This window comes from Schistocerca gregaria, chromosome X (genome assembly GCF_023897955.1).
Source record: "Schistocerca gregaria isolate iqSchGreg1 chromosome X, iqSchGreg1.2, whole genome shotgun sequence".
Lineage (NCBI taxonomy): Eukaryota > Metazoa > Arthropoda > Insecta > Orthoptera > Acrididae > Schistocerca > Schistocerca gregaria.
In genome coordinates, this window is record NC_064931.1 from 703,211,125 (window position 1) to 703,232,895 (window position 21,771).

The 21,771-nt window shown below is 38.0% G+C and overlaps 1 protein-coding gene and 1 non-coding gene across 6 annotated transcripts in view; one reads left to right on the forward strand and one right to left on the reverse strand.

Moving 5' to 3' along the window:
* LOC126297631 (inositol 1,4,5-trisphosphate receptor) overlaps nt 1-21,771 on the reverse strand; it is a 353,953-nt gene that overhangs the window by 124,650 nt on the left and 207,532 nt on the right. For all 5 annotated transcript variants that reach the window (XM_049988649.1, XM_049988651.1, XM_049988652.1 and 2 more), the window contains 4 exons: nt 19,332-19,474; nt 19,021-19,208; nt 11,702-11,813; nt 5,682-5,787 (listed from right to left, as the gene is read on the reverse strand). In XM_049988649.1, the coding sequence (XP_049844606.1) occupies nt 5,682-5,787; nt 11,702-11,813; nt 19,021-19,208; nt 19,332-19,474 (549 nt within the window). The remainder of the gene's footprint in view (nt 1-5,681; nt 5,788-11,701; nt 11,814-19,020; nt 19,209-19,331; nt 19,475-21,771) is intronic.
* Trnal-caa (transfer RNA leucine (anticodon CAA)) lies at nt 12,637-12,711 on the forward strand. The gene has a single exon. It is a non-coding gene; the product is annotated as a tRNA-Leu (tRNA).

The window sequence follows — 21,771 nt, forward strand, 5'->3', positions numbered from 1 at the left end:
CTGTCGAATCTCTGGAACAGTTCTGAAATGAATGACACGAAGTGGTACCTTCATCTTCGGAATCAAATCAAAATCTCAAGGACTTAAGTCCGGCAAGTATGGTGGATGGTACAGTACTTCCCAATCCCATCGACCGAAAAGAGCAGCAACAGCCCTTGCTGTATGCGCTCGTGCATTGTTGTGCAAAATGATGGGTGGGTTGCGCAGAAAGTGCCGCCACTTCTTTCGCAGATCTGGTCGCAGGTGATGCTCCAAAAATGAACAGTAATACTGTGTGATGACAGTCTGTCATGCAGGAATGTAATGTGTTAGGATAACACCATCACAGTCGTACACGAGAATCATCATAACTTTCACCATACTGGGGCTCTGAAGCAATCCTTACTTTTGCGGTAACCCAAAATGACCCCATTCGTTGGATTGGCATTTCAGATTTGGCTTGTAAGATGTGGCCCATGTCTCATCCAGTGTTACAATACAGCGTAAGAAAGCCTCTCCTTCAAGCTCATAGCGCTCCAAGTGCACCTAAGCAGCATCGTAATGCATCTATTTCTGCATTTCCATCAAGTCATGCGGAACCCATTGTGATGCAATTTTTCGCATGCCCAGGCGTTCCTTCAGGATGCAAAGCACAGTCTTATGTGCTAATCCTGTTTCGTGGGCCAGCTCATGAATCATATGGCGTCAATCGCTGTCCACTACCACAGCAAAAGAATGGACTTTTTCTTCAGAGATGTTAGGACAACCTGCCCGATGCATGTCTGCCACAGTCTGCCGACCTTCGTTGAAGGCTTTTACTCAACGTGCCACTGTTCTGTACGGCAATGCCAAATACCCGCACGTCTCTTAATGACCTTGATGACCCTGTTGTGAAGTACGACCTCTGGCACATTCAATCTTGATCCAACTCACTAACAAGTGACTGTGTTTCCCTCCCTGGACAGTGCACACGTCAATGACGTAGGACGGGCGAGTCGATTTGCTTGGAGGTAAGGTAGGTATGTCAATCATATGTGCTATCAGTGACAATAGAAGATTCCATTGCATAGTGTCTCCACAGCAGTGTTGCCACTATTTAAGTTCCAAACTATGTATATTACACATTTCATCCCCATTTTCACTTTTCCTCCTTTTTATTCACTGATCAACAGCATTAAATAGTAAGTTTCATGTTCCGTGGATCATTTGTAGGTAAGTCATAATCATGTGGAATGAGTCTTTTACAGTCAAATCACAAAGTATCTTGTAAGTATGTCTACATGCTGATCATTTAAAGTCACCATTATTATTATTAAATATGAAGATATGAGTTAGTAATTCCTACCTTTTATGTGTTACAATAACAGAAAGTCTTCTACGGAATAGGAGGAGTTGTCAAGGAGAAACTTTTTCAATTTGTTTTCAGCTTTACTTTTCTGTGTATCAGAAATTTTATATCTGGTTAAGTGAGCAAAAACTTTTGCTGCAGCATTGTACCATTTTTTGTGCTAAAGACATGTGGAGTTATGAATGTCATTTTGCATTACGGTATTGTAATTATGTAAATCATTGTAATTTCTAACTGCAGTGGATTACTTACAACAAACTTCATGAGGGAATAAATGACCGGTGAAGCAGTAGTCAGAATGCCAAGTCCCTTAAACAGATGTCTATATGATGATTGTGGGTGATCACTACATGTTATTCTTACAGCATGTTTTTGAGCAATGAAGACTGACTTTCTTAGACATAAGTTACCCCAAAATATTATTCCATATGACATAATTGAATGAAAGAATGCTAAATATGGCAACTTACTGACTTTTCTCTCCCCAAGATTTTCAATGTTTCTAAGTGCATTTGGCTGAATTGAGTTGTTTTTAGGAGTTACATTTAATGTACTTTTTCCTGTTTAAATGCTCGTCAATAAGGACCCTAAAGAATTTTGAAGTTTCCATCCTATTTATTATTTCCTGACCACATGTTACATTTATTATTGGTGTAGTATCCCCAGATGTGCGGAACTGAATAAGTAGTGTCTTTTTAAATTTGAGGGCGAGACCATTCACCGAAAACCAGTCAATGATACTTTTATGAACCTTGTTTACTATTTCTTCTGTCGCTGTATGTTTGCTTTGATTGATTACAATACTAGTGTCATCTGCGAAAGAGAATATAATTCTGCTTGTTGTACATTAGATGGAAGATAATTTACATACATGAGAAACAATAGCGGACCTAAGGTTGAGCCTTGTGGATATCTCTCTCTCTCTCTCTCTCTCTCTCTCTCTCTCTCTCTCTCTCTACGAAGTACAACTTTCTGCATTCTTTTGGTTAGATATGACATTACCCATTGCTGGGTTATACCATCAATGCCATACCACTTCAGTTTATCTAGGACAATACTGTGATTCACACAGTCACATGGCTTGGATAGGTCACAGAAAAATACCAACTGGTTCTATTTTGTTATTTAATGCTTATAAAATTTGGCAAGCGAACATGTAAATGGCATTCTCAGTACAGGAATCTACTAAAATCCAAACTTTGATTTGCTGAGACTAATACTGTTGCTCAGGTGGGATACTATTCTACAGTACATCACTTTCTCAAAATTTTTGGAGAATGATGTCAGTGATGGAACGGGTGAGTATTTATTGACATCTTTCCTACCACCCTTCTTGTAAAGGGGTTTAAGAATGGCATATTGCAGTCCTTCTGGAAATATGTCTTCAATTAGTGATGCACTACGTATTTCAGATAATACAGAGCTTATTACATAGGAACAAATATTTAGTATTGTGTTAGAAACACCATCAAATCCAGATGTGCCTCTTTGAGAGAATATACAATTTTCTTACTACAACTGAATTTTATGAGTGTTGCTTCTACAGCATACTCCTGTAATTTTTCTCTTGAACTGTTTACCCCTATATTTCCTGTTATATTTAAGAAATGATTATTAAATACACTTGATACCTGTGAGTCATCATTTGTAGCCCTTACTTTTAGTTCAGTAGCGATGCTATCCTGTTCTGTAGCTGGTTTTCCTGTCTATCATTTAACTACATTCCATATAGACTCAAATCTGTTGTTGGAATTACTGACCACTGACATTACATTGAAATTCCTTATTTTTTTAAATAACTTTTTTTAGTAACTTTGAATAGTTTTTGTTGTGGGCAACTACTGCAGGATTTCTACTTCCTCCTTCCAACAGATACATTTCCCTTCTTCTTCCACAAGACACTTTACCCCCTCTAGTGATCCATGGCTTTTCCATAGCTGTTTAATGTTTCTTTCTGTAGCTTATGTGGAAACCTATTTTCAAATAATGATTGTTGAAAGATCAAGTATGTGTTATTAAATATGTGGTTTCCAGAACATTTTATCACAATTATATGTATTTCCATTAAATATTTATTGTAGTTCAGTAAATATCACTTTTACAATTGCAGAACAGCATCTTTACAGTCCAATCAAAGCCTTTGATTCAGCAGCTTCTGCCAGTAAGTTTTTTCCTTTCCTCACCCTCTTAAATGAAATCAGCATAAGTTCTTGTGCTAATAGGAAGTAATTTTTATATTGCTCTATACACAACACATTAAAAAGATGTTGAACAGAAGTGAACTCTGAGGTGGAACACCTATTTATTTGTATCTGTGAAAAACGCAACACCGTAAAAAATGTATAATAGCATGATGAAATGTTTGGAAAATGCACCTCTGGAATTGTTGTGTGAAGTATATTGTATTACTGATACACAAGACAAATAGTGCATAACTGCCAGCTAATTGTAGTATAAGGAAAGAAAATTCAGGTTTAACATCCCATCAATGATGAGGTCATTAGAGACAGAGCACAGCCACACATAGGAGAAAGACAGGGTAGGAAATCAGCCATGTTGTTCCAAAGGAACCATCCTGGTCCTTGCATTAAAAAATTTAGGAAAACCAAGGAAAATTTAAGTCTGGATGGTCGGAGAGAGATCTAAACTGCTGTTCTCCTGAATATGACTCCAGTGTCTTACCACTACATGCCTTCACTCAGTAGGTATGTTGTATGTGAGAAGTGCAGAATGTTTTCTTGGCAACTATATAGGTACAATGCCAATGGGGTATAATACATAGTCTTGTCTGTTACGCAGCCAATGTGCTTCCTGAGATATTGATGATGTATTCATCAACCACACACAGCCCATTGCTCACATCTTCATGGGAGATGATACATTAAACCTTCCACCAGCATGCCTCTGTGAGCCCCGCTCTCTCCACTGCTCATCATCTCTGGGAGGTGATACCATGGATTCCGCGAGAGGACATCGTCTTCACATCATTCACTGCATTCAATTGTTCTGACAGGAAGTCTTTTTAATACGCCACACACAGAGTTCTGTCCCACACCTCAGAAGACTTGCAGTGAGAATATATTGATACAGAATGGTACTACTAACCTTAACAGCTAGCCAGTGACTGTTTCTTACAACAGCTAGCTTGTGAATAAGTTTGTGTAAAGCACAATTCAGAAACTGATCTATCACAGCAACATTGAAGGACTCATGAATAATCAATGTTTCAACTTGTACACATTGTAAATAAATGAGCTGAGCTAAAGTTTTATTCATTTCAAAGACATCTGATGTGTTAAACTACTTTGTACACTATAGACACAACACTTCCAAATGAAAGCATTACCACAATGAAGCTTCCTGTGAATTTAATTGAAGGAACCTGTTGGCAGTACCCCAAGAACACAGCCAACAACTACTGGTTCAAGATAACGATTACAGTGTGGCTTCACACAAAAGCATGATTGTGTGCCACTGAAATGATGATAATATATGAAGATTTAATATATATGAATCCCATCTTCATGGGAGATGATACATTAAACCTTCCACCAGCATGCCTCTGTGAGCCCCACTCTCTCCACTGCTCATCATCTCTGGGAGGTGATACCATGGATTCCGTGAGAGGACATCGTCTTCACATCATTCACTGCATTCAATTGTTCTGACAGGAAGTCTTTTTAATACGCCACACAGAGTTCTGTCCCACACCTCAGAAGACTTGCAGTGAGAATATATTGATACAGAATGGTACTACTAACCTTAACAGCTAGCCAGTGACTGTTTCTTACAACAGCTAGCTTGTGAATAAGTTTGTGTAAAGCACAATTCAGAAACTGATCTATCACAGCAACATTGAAGGACTCATGAATAATCAATGTTTCAACTTATACACATTGTAAATAAATGAGTTGAGCTAAAGTTTTATTCATTTCAAAGACATCTGATATGTTAAACTACTTTGTACACTATAGACACAACACTTCCAAATGAAAGCATTACCACAATGAAGCTTCCTGTGAATTTAATTGAAGGAACCTGTTGGCAGTACCCCAAGAACACAGCCAACAACTACTGGTTCAAGATAACGATTACAGTGTGGCTTCACACAAAAGCATGATTGTGTGCCACTGAAATGATGATAATATATGAAGATTTAATATATATGAATCAAGGCAGATAATAAATATATTTCAGTGTTGTTAATATATTGCAAATAGCATTGACTTACACAACAGCACTTTTTTCCTGAACACTGAAAATAAAATGTGTAAATTCTGAATATTAATGCATGTACCTCAAAATTTCTCTTTCATCTGAAAAACACAACTGCAATATTTTTCTAGTAACTTACCACCTGGTCCATGTGTAACTGGTGGCCTTTTTGTGCTTGGCTCTACTGGATCTCGCTTTGCACCCTCAAAGTAACGATTCAGCAGACTTGCTCGAAGACTGTCACCCTGCCAATCAGATGATAACTAATGTAAGCAACATGATGAGTTCCTATTGCAAAGCCATCAAGCTCTCAAAGTGTTCAACATTTAAAAATTGATATCTTAAGAGATTACATCTTGACAAATGATTTGAAACAGATTTACACAAGCAACTGCTACAAAAACAATGGGTATAACAGCTTGTATCTCATGCACAATTTCAGCACTTATTCTACTGCAAGTGGTAAGTAGTTTGCTAGAACAAACAGTCAATAGTCATGAAACTGATTTCTGCAGATTAAGTATATGACATTAACAAACCATTATCTGTGGCATGAGTGCCCTTTCAGATACTGCAAAAAATGTTATTTCTGAAGACTGACTCTAAACAGTGAATGAATATTTCAATCCAGAATATGCTGTTGTATTGACACTAACTAATTCTGTTTGTCTTTTATGCAATAGTAAGAGATCAATATTCATCAATGGATCTTAAAAGAAAGTCTAAATACTTGAAATTAATTAACTAACAAATTTTTTTGCATGGGCATCGTCCGTAGCAAGCAGAGAACTACTCGTTTTGTAAATAAAACCGCCTTTTCCTGCTGCAACTTAATTTATTTTTCCCAGATGTGTTTCACTTTTTTCTTGCTCTAAGGCATCATCAGTGGAATAACAATACTGTTTTGTTAGTTTTAGATTATCAAACATTTAATGTCGGTATTTTTTTATGTAAAAACGTAATTACTTGCGAGTTGTTGTGTTCTATGTTTCCTCTCATCTGGTCTGGAGGTCGCAATACCACTTTATTACCGACATATATGCACAATTTTGAGTTCTGACTTTTTTTCATTGTTAACCATTTTTATCCTTTTTTGTGGTGTATTATTATTCTCTTGCCACTCGATATAACCATTTCTTTGGACACAGTGCTTTTAACAATGCAAATATTGTAACTTCAATACACGTTTCCACCTCTTTGGTTTGTTTATCTACATGTTGCGAACCTAACGAAGCATATCTTAAAAACAAACTTCTACTCATAATCTTTATATCAGATAAGAGAGAGAGAGAGAGAGAGAGAGAGAGAGAGAGCTGAAAGTGTGTGTGTGTGTGTGTGTGTGTGTGTGTGTGTGTGTGTGTGTGGCTTGAGTTGTAGGAAGTTGACTATGAATGTACCAGCTGCTAACAAGTGGTTGAAAGCTTTGGTGACAGCTGACTTGGCTTTTCGTTTCAATGTTCTGTGAAGGGGTTCTTGGATAAGTGAGTGTAAATATGTTGGGTGGTATTATTATTATTATTATTATATTGGATGGTATTATTATATTAATCCTCTTTGGGAGCATTATTCTATTATTTTATCTTTTAGTGTAAAAAATGAATTGTTTGGAATTGTGTACTTGATCATTCAACAGGTTTGTCCTTTCTGCTTTGGTTTTCTGTATGTTTTCTTCTCTAGTAGTTGGTTTGTGGTTATGTTCTCTTAGGTGTTCTGCAAATGTGGAGTGGTCTGTCCCATATTTCCAGGCTGTCATGTGTTCTTTGTATTTGACATCAAATGTTCTACCTGTTTGCCCTATGTATCTTGCCTTCACAAGTGTTACACTGCAGTTGATATATACCTGCTTTCTGGTATATGTCTCTGTTTTATGTCAGTTTTGGGGTGTATTTTTATATAGAATTGTCTGTAGTGTATGTTATGTTTATTCCCTTTCTTTTGAAAATGTTGGTGATTTAAATTAATTAACATTTCTGTTGTTTGCAGTTCAAGTACAGTGAGTACCTTATTGAGATACTACAAAATCCTGGACAGAATACAAACAATGGAATGTGTAATGATACCCAGTACCATAGAGTGAGATGGAGCAGAAAAGGTTACAAGTTGGAGGTAAGGCACGAGATGGAGACAGGGTTATGCAACCAGAGGGAGCTCATTCTGGTGCAGGCATGGATCACATAAAGTAGTGAAAGATGAGATGCTTGTGGGGACAGGGTAGGGGGGAAAAAAGGTGGCAGTACAAATTAAAAATCACACATGTATTACACAAATCAAACCGAAGAGCTCAGAGTGATGTAGTGGTAAGTGAAGAACTGATGGAGGCTGAGAGGGAGAAGGGGTGAGGACAGGTTGCAATACCTATACTTAATGACTATGATGTAACATGAACAACACTTATTATATAAACTTTATTTATTGATTTATTTAAGTCACCTATTTGTGTCTATCTGTATATAGGGGCTAATCTCAGGAAATGCTGTAGGAATTTTGATTTTGTTTTCACTAATAGGTATACTGAATCGTGAGGAAGGTTTGTGTATATAATTTATAAATATTTCGCACAAATTGTCTGCATTATGATGAATTAAAGTTGTGAAAATGGTGCCATTGCCACCTAGTGAGCAGCCACCATAACTCGAGAGAGCAGCAGTGACTTGACAGTGCAGGAAGGGTCACTAAATTCCCATCTGGTCTGGTGGTCTAGTGGTAGAGTGTGTGGCTGGAAATGAAAAGGTTGTGGGATCAAATCCTAGCTGTGTCTTTTTTTTGCTTTGCCTTTAACCTTGCATTTCCTTTTCAATGATGTGATATGCCAGAAACAAAACATAGCTAAGATTCCATGCTACACAGTAGTTCCCCTTTCGATGGTTGGATAACTGGTTACGGACCTGCAAGTCACTTATGCAGCATACAATTGATGGCAAGTGCTTTAAAACAACTGCACAGTGAAAAAACATGCAAATCCAAAACCTATATCTTTCAATTCTTTATGCCTAAAGTAAAATGTTTTCCAAACATTTACTTCAGCAAGGGATGTAGGTTTGCTTCATTTATAGAAAGAAAGCTCTACAGTAGAGTAGCAAGTGACTCAGTTACCAGCTTTCTGGTTTGCTCAGGTTAAATATAGGTGTGAATATGACTCACTGGGTGATGAGATGAAAGATATTATTTGTTTGGACACTTTCAAATTACACACAAGACTGGTAAATGAATCTCCACAGTGGAGAAAGAGATTTAGGGCTTTTAAAGATTATAAAGATATGGGCACAAACTTCTCAATGGAATTCAGAAATTTCTTGTGGATAAATGCACAAGATTTCAAAATACTTCTACATTTGTTTGAGGGATGTAGTTAAAAATATGGTAACAATTTCAGCCTGCCAATTTCTGCTTCCTTCAGATTAGCAGTCACAGCAGTGAGTTACCAAACTTTGAAGTATCGTAATAAATATGACCAATAATGAAAAGAAAACCAGCTCATTACCGAGCTGTGACATGAGAATAATAAGATATTTTCAACCTGCGGACTCCCTGCAATCGCTCGAGAACAATTGCACAGTGAAAAACATGTGAATCCAAAATATGTGGTGTTTTACTTTTTATGTCAAAAGTAAAATATTTTCCATAATAATACTTCAGCAACTTTGTTTCATTTACATACAATACAGTCTTTTAACAGCACAGCAGATTACTCAACCTCCAACATTCTGCTATCCTTGAATCAAACCTAGACGTGGACACAATTCTTTTCGTGGCACAGTAAGAAAGTCTGTCACAAAAAAGTTCACAACAAAGAATTCCCAGAAGAGAATGTGCCCAATTGAGAAGGCGGAAAGGCACAAAGTTGGCATTCTGGCAGAACAACAGCTACCAGTCTGTGTCCAGCCTTTGGTGATAATTTTGCCTCACTCTTCCCTCCAGTTACTTCCACATTGAAGATATTAATTGAGTCTCAGATGAAACTGGCATTTGCTATAATTACATTGCCAAGAAGAGATTTTGTACAGCATACAATATGAAGAGCATGATTGCATTATTTTGGCCAGCACTGCCACCACAGCACAAACTCTTTGACTTCCACCAGGCAAAGTAACAGATTAGAATTGTAATATACTGATGAACCAGTGTTTTGTGACGTTTACTCAAGGTAAGGGTTTATTGAAATTACAAGTGTTAGATACGCATCTTTGATCAGCATCACTTCACTAAAGTTAGGATCCTATTCATAATTCACAACTGTTCCGAATAATCCTAAAAGTGATGATGTTTCTTAATCAGTTAATTTTTTTCATTTGAAAAATAATGTTATTTTCAAGTGTTCCACGTGTCCATCATAATTAATACTTTCATTTAATATCAAATTATATTTATTTAACTTTGCTTCAAAAAGTAATACAGAGTATATTTTATTTGCTATGCAAATTTGGGCCTGAAAAGTGTCTTGCAAAGTAGGTTGTGTGCCACACCAGTTTATGGTTTAAATGGCTCTGAGCACTATGGGACTTAACAGCTATGGTCATCAGTCCCCTAGAACTTAGAACTACTTAAACCTAACTAACCTAAGGACAACACACAACACCCAGCCATCACGAGGCAGAGAAAATCCCTGACCCCGCCGGGAATCGAACCTGGGAGCGGGAAGCGAGAACGCTACTGCACGACCCCGAGATGCGGGCCACACCAGTTTAAGGGCCACCCTAATGTTCTAGGTACTATGCATCAGTGAACACTTATTAATAACCAGTGTGTGTATATTTTACATGATCATTCACTTTAAAACTGTCTATTGAAGATTGTGTAGTGGAGGATAACAGACTGACTGTTCCCAGACTTTAGGCAATGGCCACATTGTGAGACCCAAGTTTATAATCCTCATAAACAATGTTCTAATAACTTACAGCAAGATAGCCAGATGACGTCGTCAACAACTGTCAATATTTCAACAGATGCACACTCTGTCAATAAAATTCTTCTGGGCTTGGAACCGCATTGTCAACTATAAAATTCCGTTTCGATGACTATTACGAGACGCCTTCCTCAGGATGTATTGCTAACTGCTGAATGGGCACTAGTTTGCTTACTTATATATTACGGAGGAGTGCTGTCATTGGATATGAGGGTGAGGAGGAAGGGTATTAGGTGCTCTTTCATTGGTCTTTGTATTGCATGGCGGAAATAGGCATTTTCCATTGGAGTTTCCTTTACTGCTTGCCATTGGTGGAAATCAGAATATAGGAAAATTGAGCAGTGACTGCTACACAGCATTGTTTAATAATTGTCTAGTATCAACTAGGATGCATCAGCAGTCTGTGTGTGCTCCGCCGCTGTGGCCTACGACACGCCTGTTGCTTTGCGAGAGCTGTCCTTCCGCAAAGCTATCACTGCTGGCAGCCAAGACGCTGGGAGCCGGTACCCGTCTGCTCTGTCCATGTTGTCAGGTTGTGTGGCTATTTCTATAGCCTCTTCCTCCTCAAGCTAAAAGGCTGTTTCGCCAGTATATGGGCCTCTTGAAATTCGATCTTCATCCTGCATCCGGCAAACTAGTACCCATTCAGCAAATAGCAATACACCCTGAGGAAGGCTTCTCGTAATAGTCGCCGAAATGCTGGAATTTTATAGTTGACAATGCGGTCCCAAATCCAGAAGAATTTTATTGACTTTGACAAAGGCTGCAGAAGCCTACATTTGCAGATGCACACTCTGTCATTGCAGAGCAATTCTGGAAGGAGACTATCTCTCTCTCTCTCTCTCTCTCTCTCTACACACACACACACACACACACACACACACACACACACACACACACACACACACACACACACAGGCTAAACACTTATAGTTCTCCCATTGGTTGCACTCCATCCAGGATTTTCCAGCATTACATTTGTACCAAAGAACTCTTTCGTATGAATATCAATTACTGAATAACCACGGGTACTGTCTGAATGACACAGAGATCATCAAAACCTTTGAAAAAATCAGGTGTGCATCAGACAGATTTTCTTCTCGGTGAGTGCTATCAAAACTGGTAACACTCTACACAAGATCATTACGTCAGGTGTCCCTTGCACCACCAAGACACATACACAGTCCTCCTCCCCTGGCCCCCCCGCCCCACCCCCTCCATCTCACGCCTAAGCTATAAAAATGTATTTAACTTACCTTTTCACCATACTCTGGATCAATTGCCATCATTTCACGCAATGTTTTCAAAACTTTGACACACAGTTTTTCTTCTTTCTCTTCTAGTAATTTTTCTGTGTGTTTTATCAACCTAAAATTTGAGGCATCACAATTTTAAAAATCCAGAACAGAAACAAAATTTGAAATACTATTTTATACAGAAATCATGTTACACTGAATATAAAACAAGACATAAAATCAGTTGCAGCCAATAGTTGAACCTTATTTTTGGTACTACAGAAGTCAAAATGCATATTATAAATGTATATGTATAGTTATCATACTATTTGTAACATACAAGTGTAATGGACTGTTTTTTCAAGTTCCATACAACCTTCAATAATTTCTTTTAAACTTGTAAACCATACAGTTTACATAAGTGTTTTTTTTTTTAACATACAATAAGGCAGTGAACTTGATTTCTCACTTTTTCATCATATCATCTATGACAGCAGTGTACTTACACCTGCAGGTAAGTTTAATCTGTTCATGAACCACCTTGAAGCTGTACTGGCCCATTTAACAACCAAAAACAAAGAAATAGTGGTTGTTGGTGACTTCAATGTAGATTTCCTTAAAGACTCTCCCAATATGAACTTATTTGCATTAGTAACACTATCATTCAACTTAATTCCCACTGTAAAGTTCCCCACTAGAGTAGCCAATTGCTCAGAAACAACCACTCTGCAGCGGAGTGTGCGCTGATATGAAATATATATCAGCGCACACATCGCTGCAGAGTGAAAATCTCATTGTGGAAACATCCCCCAGGCTGTGGCTAAGCCATGTCTCCGCATTATCCTTTCTTTCAGGAGTGCTAGTTCTGCATGGTTCGCAGAAGAGCTTCTGTAAAGTTTGGAAGGTAGGAGACAGATACTGGCAGAAGTAAAGCTGTGAGTACCGGACGTGAGTCGTGCTTCGGTAGCTCAGTTGGTAGAGCACTTGCCCGCAAAAGGCAAAGGTCCCGAGTTCGAGTCTCGGTCGGGCACACAGTTTTAATCTGCCAGGAAGTTTCATATCAGCGCACACTCCGCTGCAGAGTGAAAATCTCATTCTAGTTTTTATGCTGATGCTATAGCACACTACAAGAAATATTAGAAAATATTAAAGACTGTAATATGGACATCAAAGCAAATATATTACAAGGAAAAGATAGTTATATCAGATAACAAAATAAAGACAATACGGGATATAGTGAAGGAGGAGACTAGTAGAACTAGACATGAAGAGGGACAAATAGCATTAAGAGTAAATGATACATTGATGATAAATGTGGAAAGTGTTGCAGAACTTTTTAACAAACATTTTCTAACTGTTACTGAAGAGATGGGGTTGTCAGGTTCTGTAGATGCTGTTATGGAATACCTCAGACCAAACATTTCAAGTAACTTCCATAATATCAATTTGACCATCACTACCCAAGCAAAAGTAATGCCCATCATAAAATCTTTAAAATCAAATATATACAGTGGGTATGATGAAATATCAACAAAGTTAATTAAAGAATGTGATTCTGAGTTAATCAACATATTAAGCTATCTGTGTAACCAGTCATTTATCAGTGGAATATTTCCTGAATGGTTGAAATATGCTGAAGTTAAGCCACTGTTTAAGAAGGGAGATAAAGAAATAGCATCAAATTTTCATCCAATTTCACTTTTGCCAACATTCTCAAAAATTTTAGAAAAGGTAATGGACAATTGGCTTTATAACCACCTTATAACAAATAACATAATGTCAAAGTCACAGTTTGGATTTCTAAAGGGTTCTGATATTGAGAAGGTTATCTACACTTACAGTGAAAACGTACTTAATTCATTGGACAAAAAATTGCAGGCAACTGGTACATTTTGTGATCTGTCAAAGGCATTTGACTGTGTAAATCACAATATCCTTTTAAGTAAATTAGAATATTATGGTGTAACAGGAAATGCTGCAAAATGGTACAAATCATATATCTCTGGCAGGAAACAAAGGGTGTTATTAGGAAAGAGAGATGTATTAAGCTATTAGGCATCATCCAACTGGGAACTAATTACATGTGGGGTCCCACAAGGTTCCATCTTAGGGCACTTAGTTCTTCTTGTGTATATCAATGACCTATCATCAGTAACATTACTGGATGCCGACCTATCATCAGTAACATTACTGGATGCCAAGTTTGTTTTGTTTGTTGATGATACAAACATTGAAATAAATTGCAAATCAAGTGTAGTCTTAGAAAAATCAGCTAATAAAATATTTGTGGACTTTAATTACTGGTTCCTAGCCAATTCTTTGTCACTAAACTTTGAAAAAACACACTAAATCCAGTTCAGAACTTGTAAGGGACGTCCCACGAGTATATGCCTAACATATGACAACAAGCAAATAGGAGAAGTGGACAGTGTTAAATTCTTGGTATTACAGCTTGATAATAAATTCAACTGGGAGGAGCACACCACAGAACTGCTGAAGCATCATAACAAATCTCTATTAGCAATGCGAATTGTGTCAGGCATAGTGGATATAAAAAAGAAAAAGCTGGCGTACTATGCTTACTTTAATTCCATAACGTCATATGGGATTACTTTTTGGGGTACTTCATCAAACCAAGCTAAAGTTTTCTGGGCACAAAAATGTGCAATAAGAGTTATATGTGGTGAACTCAAGGACATCCTGCAGAAGCCTGTTTAGGGATCTAGGGATACTAACAACTGCCTCCCAATATATTTATGCCCTTACTCAAATTTGTTACTAAAAATACGTCACTTTTTCAAATAAACAGCTCAATTCATGGAATCAATACTAGAAATTAGAATAATCTTCACAAGGATTTACAGTCAGTTACTCTTGTACAAAAAGGTGTGCATTATTCAGGAACACAAATTTTCAATAACTTGAAAGCAACCATAAAAAGCTTAACAACCAATGAACATCAGTTTAAGAGAAGCCTAAAGGATTTATTGGTGGCCAACTCCTTCTACTCCACTGATGAATTTCTCAGTAGAACCAATTGATTTTGTGTGTATGTGTATGTGTGTGTGTGTGTGTGTGTGTGTGTGTGTGTGTGTGTTTAAGTACAATCAAACTTCTGCAAAATTTCAGTGCAGTAATGTGTTCATTGTAATTAAGTTATGTAGTAGTTCTATTATATGTTTATTACCTTAGAAATAAATACATTTTTTTAAAATTTAGTAAATGAGTGTTTGTAAAATGATTCTTTCATATAGTGTTCATTGAAAAAATGATGATCATTCCACTTGGGACCTGTGGAAGGAACATTAGCTTATTTGTTTCAGTTGTAAATATTTGTTGTGTATTATTATTTTTCTGACATGTTCCACATTCTGGAGAACCTCCGCACTACGGATCAATTGGAATGAAAGTAAATCTAATCTAATCTAATCTAATCTAATCTAATCTACACTACTGGCCATTAAAATTGCTACACCATGAAGATGACATGCTACAGATGCGAAATTTAACCGACAGAAAGAAGATGTTGTGATATGCAAATCATTAGCTTTTAAGAGCATTCACACAAGGCTGGTGCTGGTGGTGACACCTACAACGTGCTGACATGAGGAAAGTTTCCAACTGATTTCCCATACACAAACAACAGTTGACCAGTGTTGCCTGGTGAAAAGTTATTGTGATGCCTTGTGTAAGGAGGAGAAATGCGTACCATCATGTTTCGGACTTTGATAAAGGTCGGATTGTAGCCTATTGTGACTGCGGCTTATCGTATCGCGACATTGCTGCTCGCTTTGGTCGAGGTCCAATGACTGTTAGCATAATATGGAATCGGTGGGTTCAGGAGGGTAATATGGAATGCCGTGCCGGATCCCAATGGCCTCGTATCACTAGCAATCGAGATGATAGGCATCTTATCCGTGTGGCTGTAATGGATCATGCAGCCACGTCTTGATCCCTGAGTCAACAGATGGAAACATTTGCAAGACAACAACCATCTGCACAAACAGTTCGACAACATTTGCAGCAGAATGGACTATCTGCTCGGAGACCATGGCTGCGGTTACCCTTGACGCTGCATCACAGACAGGAGCGCTTGCGATGGTGTACTCAACGATGAACCTGGGTGCACAAACGGCAAAACATCTTTTTTTTTTTTTTTTTTTTTTTTTTTTTTTTTTTGATGAATCCAGGTTCTGTTTACAGTATCATAATGGTCGCATCCGTGTTTGGCGACATCGTGGTGAACGCACATTGGAAGTGTCTATTCGTCATTGCCACACTGGCGTATCACCCACCGTGATGGGGTGCCATTGGTTACACGTCTCGGTCACCTCTTGTTCGCATTGACGGCACTTTGAACAGTGGACGTTACATTTCAGATGTGTTACGACCTGTGGCTCTACCCTTCATTCGATCCCTGCAAAATCCTACATTTCAGTAGGATAATGCACGACCGCATGTTGCAGATCCTGTACGGGCTTTTCTGGATACAGAAAATGTTCGGCTGCCGCCCTGGCCAGCACATTCTCCAGATCTCTCACAAATTGGAAATGTCTGGTCAATGGTGGCCGAGCAACTGGCTCGTCACAATACGCCAGTCACTACTCTTGATGAACTGTGGTATCGTGTTGAAGTTGCAAGGGCAGCTGTACCCTGTACATGCCATCCGAGCTCTGTTTGACTCAATGCCCAGGCGTATCAAGGCCGTTATTACGGCCAGAGGTGGTTGTTCTGGGTACTGATTTCTCAGGATCTATGCACCCAAATTGCGTGAAAATGTAAATACATGTCAGTTCTAGTGTAATATGTTTGTCCAATGAATACCTGTTTATCATCTGCATTTCCTCTTGGTGTAGCAATTTTAATGGTCAGTAGTGTACTTTACTCTGCATGTATGTAAATTTTTGCAATATTGCAAGCTTATAATCAGTTTGGAGACACTACATCACAAAGTAATCATAGACGTGGTTTTTATGATTCTTGTAGGAATGAATTGAGTACTGAGAGTGCCTCTGGTCATACCTGTGATTAATAATTTCACTTTTCATTCCTCATATAGCATAAAAATAACTTTGTAAATAACTTGCTATAGCAACATCTAACCACAATGTATGTGTGCAGGACTTACTGTTAGGTTATGGGGTAGGTGGGAAATCCTTACATAACACTCAAAAGCTGTAGAAGAATTTACAAGATACAAATGACACTGTAAAGTCAGAAATAACTTAAATGAAATGCATTGATGAACAGTAAAAGTTGGTACCAACACAAGAAAAGAACAGAAGAGAAAATAAGAAGAAAGATAATAGATACACTGATTATGTGCATTCATTTTTTTCATATTCACAACCATCAGTGCCAGGATCTGCTGAAACTTCTATTATATTTGACATTGAATATGCTGTGAAACTGCCCTATTTCCCTGGCTAAAATCTGCTCTTTTTAGACACAATATGAAGCAAATTGTAATCACAACAATATAAAGAAAAGCATACATTCCTACTCACTATAAAGAGGATACGTTGAGTTGCAAACAGGTACAATGAAAAGACTGTTACACAATTAACTTTTGGCCAAAGTCTTCTTCAGAAAAGGAAAAAAAAAAAAAAAAAAAAACCACACACACACACACACACACACACACACACACACACACACACACACACACACACACACACACACACACTCTCTCCACACACGTCATGCACACATACACATGACTGCCATCTCCGGCAGCTCGGACCAGAATTGTGTGTGCGAGGTGTGCTTGTGTGTGTGTGTGTGTGGGGGGGGGGGGGGGGGGGTGTTCTTTTCCTGAAGAAGGCTTTGGCCAAAAGATAATTATGTAAAAGTCTTTTCCTTGTGCCTGTCTGTAACTCAATGCATCATCTTTACGATGAGTAACAATCTCTCTCTAGCCTTACATTGTTGATATAATAAACTGCAATTTCCACTGTTTGAAATTGTAATCACAGTTGAAGAGGTAGTGTGTGTTTTCCTAGATTTATGAAAGGTGTGTTGTGTAGTATCACTTGGCTGTCTAATAGCCAAGATGCAACCACATGTAGTACCATCACAATTATGTGGTTACCATGTAGAATATTTGACTGGAAGTACCCAACTGTTAGACTGGATACAAAATGTATAACAAAAATAAAGTTAACATTGGGTGTCCCCCCAAGGAAGCACAACAGGATTGCTGGTGTTTTCAGAACTCAATATTTATCAGATAGGGTCTGCAGCACACACCAATTGTCCACTGACAGATGAAAAAATCTTGTTTCTATGTAAGACCCAGATCAGAAGTTGATGTACCTGGACTCTAAAATGCTCCTTATGAACAACCCAAAAAAGTGTTAGTGTAATGTCCCTTAATCTATTTGAACATTATCTCTATAAAGGCAGAACATTTACTGACAAGTATGGAAATGATTAAGGCACCCTGCTGTCTTATCCTCAACTTACGATTCCTAGTGCATTTTCTTACTTAAACCTGGAATTGTGTCATCTCCTCTGACACTTTCCTTATTTAAGGACCTTTTGTCTTTAAGAAAACAAACAGTGGCCCAAAAAAGTAGGATTCACAGATATGTGGCAGATCTTAACTCCTTCCACTTGATCAAATGATGAATAATAAATTCTGATTGGTGAAAGTTGAAAACCATGTGTTTGGCCCTGCAATTGTATGTTGTTACTGGACCCACAACGATTTCAATCTATGCCCACGACAGAAGCTAAATGGGTGGAGAAGGACTAAGTGAAGTGGATGGGAGAGAATGTGTGTTTGTGTGTACATTTCTCCGACAGCTTGAGAAAGGAATTTCATTCGAAAAGCTGGCAAAGGTCTGTATCTTTTGTTTGTGGGTCTGTTGACATCGCAGCACTTCTGTCTTTCAGTGAGTCATCTCTTTATTCCTAAATAATTCAAAAAATCTTGTTTCTTATGTTGGTATGGAGACAGTAGAATATTTTCTCTAGTGTCATATCTACTGTAGTAAGTGCATTCAAGAAGAAAAAGAGACTGCAGTAGGGACCATTTCACTTCAGCTAAGTTGTTCGGTAGGGGCAGTTGAGTACTTTATATTACAACTGTTTTTCACTGCATCACATAGCTCAAAATTGAACATCAGTTCTGAGTTCAAAATCTACAGGTAACACAATGTAAAGGTTGGAGCAGTTATGGAGTTGAAGTAATACTTTCCATTCCCCACAAAGCTCTTATTGAACACTACATGGAACAGGTATTGTAGTGTATCCATACACGATGAAAACTGAATAACTCTACATTTGTACAAAACTGGTGATTTCAGAATCTTTGGCAAGCATTTATTGTTTGATACCTTCTAATAAAGCCACCATTCTCACATCGCTTCCTAGCTTCAGTATCTGCAGGAAACAGCAGCTCTGGTCTATAAAGAATATCAACTAGAAGTGATAACTCTGACTGAACCAGTGGTTTCAATTGATCTTCTAAAAGCGACACAATGTCTTGTAGCCCTTCTATAATGCTACGATCGAGCCGCATTAGCTGAAACAAAGTCAAACAATTACTTGAGTGGAAAGAAGAACTTCTCAATCTATGGATAACAACATTGTATAGTGAAAATCAAACTACTAAACTATAATTCATAATTATTATTCTCTCTGGTACCTGAGACTGTGAACGTTCCATTTTTGGTGTTTTTGCAGCCTGTAACCATTTGCTAGTCTGTCTCGATAACATTGCTGCTTTGTTGAACATGGACAAAACTTGGCTTTCAAGGTCAGATGGTATAGCTATTCCTCTTCCTTTAGCTGTAGAAAAGAAGATACAGGTTTCAGGTATTGTCTTAACAAAAATGAATAATTTCTCACCTTCATGGAAAATTTTATCAGTGCGGTAGATTCTGAAACTACAGCTTTTTGTTATTAAATCTGACAGTAAGAGTATACAATTACTGTTTAATGTTTCATCAAAAATAGAGTCATTAGAACTGGAATTCCTTGATAAACACCTCTGAAGTAGTTTAAAGAGGCAACACAAAGACAGTTCAATATTGACACTGGCATGAATGTGACTAGTGTTCACTAAGTGATCATGATCAAGATGATGTTTACAGAAGCAACAATCAACTTCTTTGCTGCCAGCACTGAGTGAAATAGACATTAAATCTAGTTTACCTAAACATACAATGAAGAGCCAAAGAAACTTGTACACCTGCCTAATATCATGTAGGGACCCTGTGAACACATTTGCTGCAACATGACATGGCATGGACTCAACCAATGTCTGAAGTAGTGCTGGAGTGAATTGACACCTGCAGAGCTGTCCACAAATCCGTTAGAGTATGAGTGGGTGGAGATCTCTTCTGAACAGCATGTTTCACGGTATCCTAGATATGCTCAATAATGTTCATGTCTGGGGAGTTTGGTGGCCAGTGGAACTGTTTAAACTCAGACGAGTGTTCCTGGAGCAACTCTGTAGCAATTCTGGACGTGTGGTGTGTTGCATTGTCCTTCGGCATTGTCCAAGTCTGTCAGAATGCACAATGGACATGAATGGATGCAGGTAATCAGTCAGGATGCTTATGTATGTGTCACATGTCGGAGTCGTATCTAGACATATCAGGTGCCCCACAGCACTCCAACTACACATGCCCCACACCGTTACAGAGCCTCCACTAGCTCGAACAGTCCCTGCTGACATGCACGGTCCATGGATTCAAGAGGCGAAGCATAAAGCCTCATGTCATGCAGTCATCAAGAATACACGAATGTGTCTTTGGCTCCGAAAGCCCATATCACTGATGTTTCACTGAATGGCTCACACGCTGACACTTTTTGATGGCCCAGCATTGAAATCTGCAGCAATTTGTGAAAGTGTTGTACTTCTGTCACACTTAATGATTCTCTTCAGTCATCGTTGGTCCAGTTCTTGCAGGATCTTTTTCCAGCCGCAGCAACGTCAGAGATTTGATGTTTCACTGGGTTCCTGATATTAACGGTACACTTGTGAAATGGCTGTACGAGAAAAATCCCCACTTCATCGCTGCCTCAGAGATGCTACGTACCATCACTCGTGCACCAATTGTAACACACTCACTTAAGTCTTGACCACCTGCCATTGTAGCAGCAGTAACTGATCTAACAACTGCGCCAGACACTTGTTGTCTTACGTAGGCATTGCCAATCGCAGTGCTGTCTTTTGCCTGTTTACATATCTCTATAATTGGCATTTCAGTGTATGATTCCAGCAGCAAAAACTCCATCAAATACTGCTGCATCTGGAGATACCATACAAGACAGTAAAGAACAGAATAACAGTTTTCTAAATGTCCAAATTATATATCTTGTAAACATCATCGTAACATCAAAGTTATATGTCCTGTAAATGTCATCATATAAAATCTATACATGTGAATGTGCAGTATTTCACACCAAGAATCCAATATAATACAGCTCAATACTGAAAATGTTCTTCTGCTTGCTTTATAAAAAATAAGAACATACGATAACAATAAAAACTGTAATACTGAAAATTTCTGTTACGGAGAGAGGTGTCACCAATAGTTATCAAAAGTATGTAAGCCTAAATGACATTTTGTACAGTGACCATAGAAGTTAATTATGTCGTCAATATTATCACAGATAATTATTTTCTATTATGGCAGCACAACTCTGATATGTATTCTACTTTTGCTGCAGTGGTAACGACTGGACACTGAAAACAAAATATCCTAATGAATAGCAAATAGTCAATATAGTAGATGCTTACCATCTGTAGTCTGGTTCCAGTACAGTAACACTACAAATGCTACATGTAACTGAACTAATTACTTGGGCATCCATTTATGTCCATATTACAATTCTGGTATCTGTATATGCTGAAACTGTGGTGTTTGCTGGTGCCACTTTCATTATTTTTTGTTCTCTATTTTATTACAATCTACACCAAGTTTTTTTTAAGTGCTGCAACACTTTCCTCTAGCTATTTTCTTATGTGCATGGAGTGTGTCCATATTGATTATCATCAATTCTGTCTTTCTCATTTCTAACAACGAATTATTTATACCAATCATTCCTTTGAATGTATCTGGTAAAAGGAAGTAACT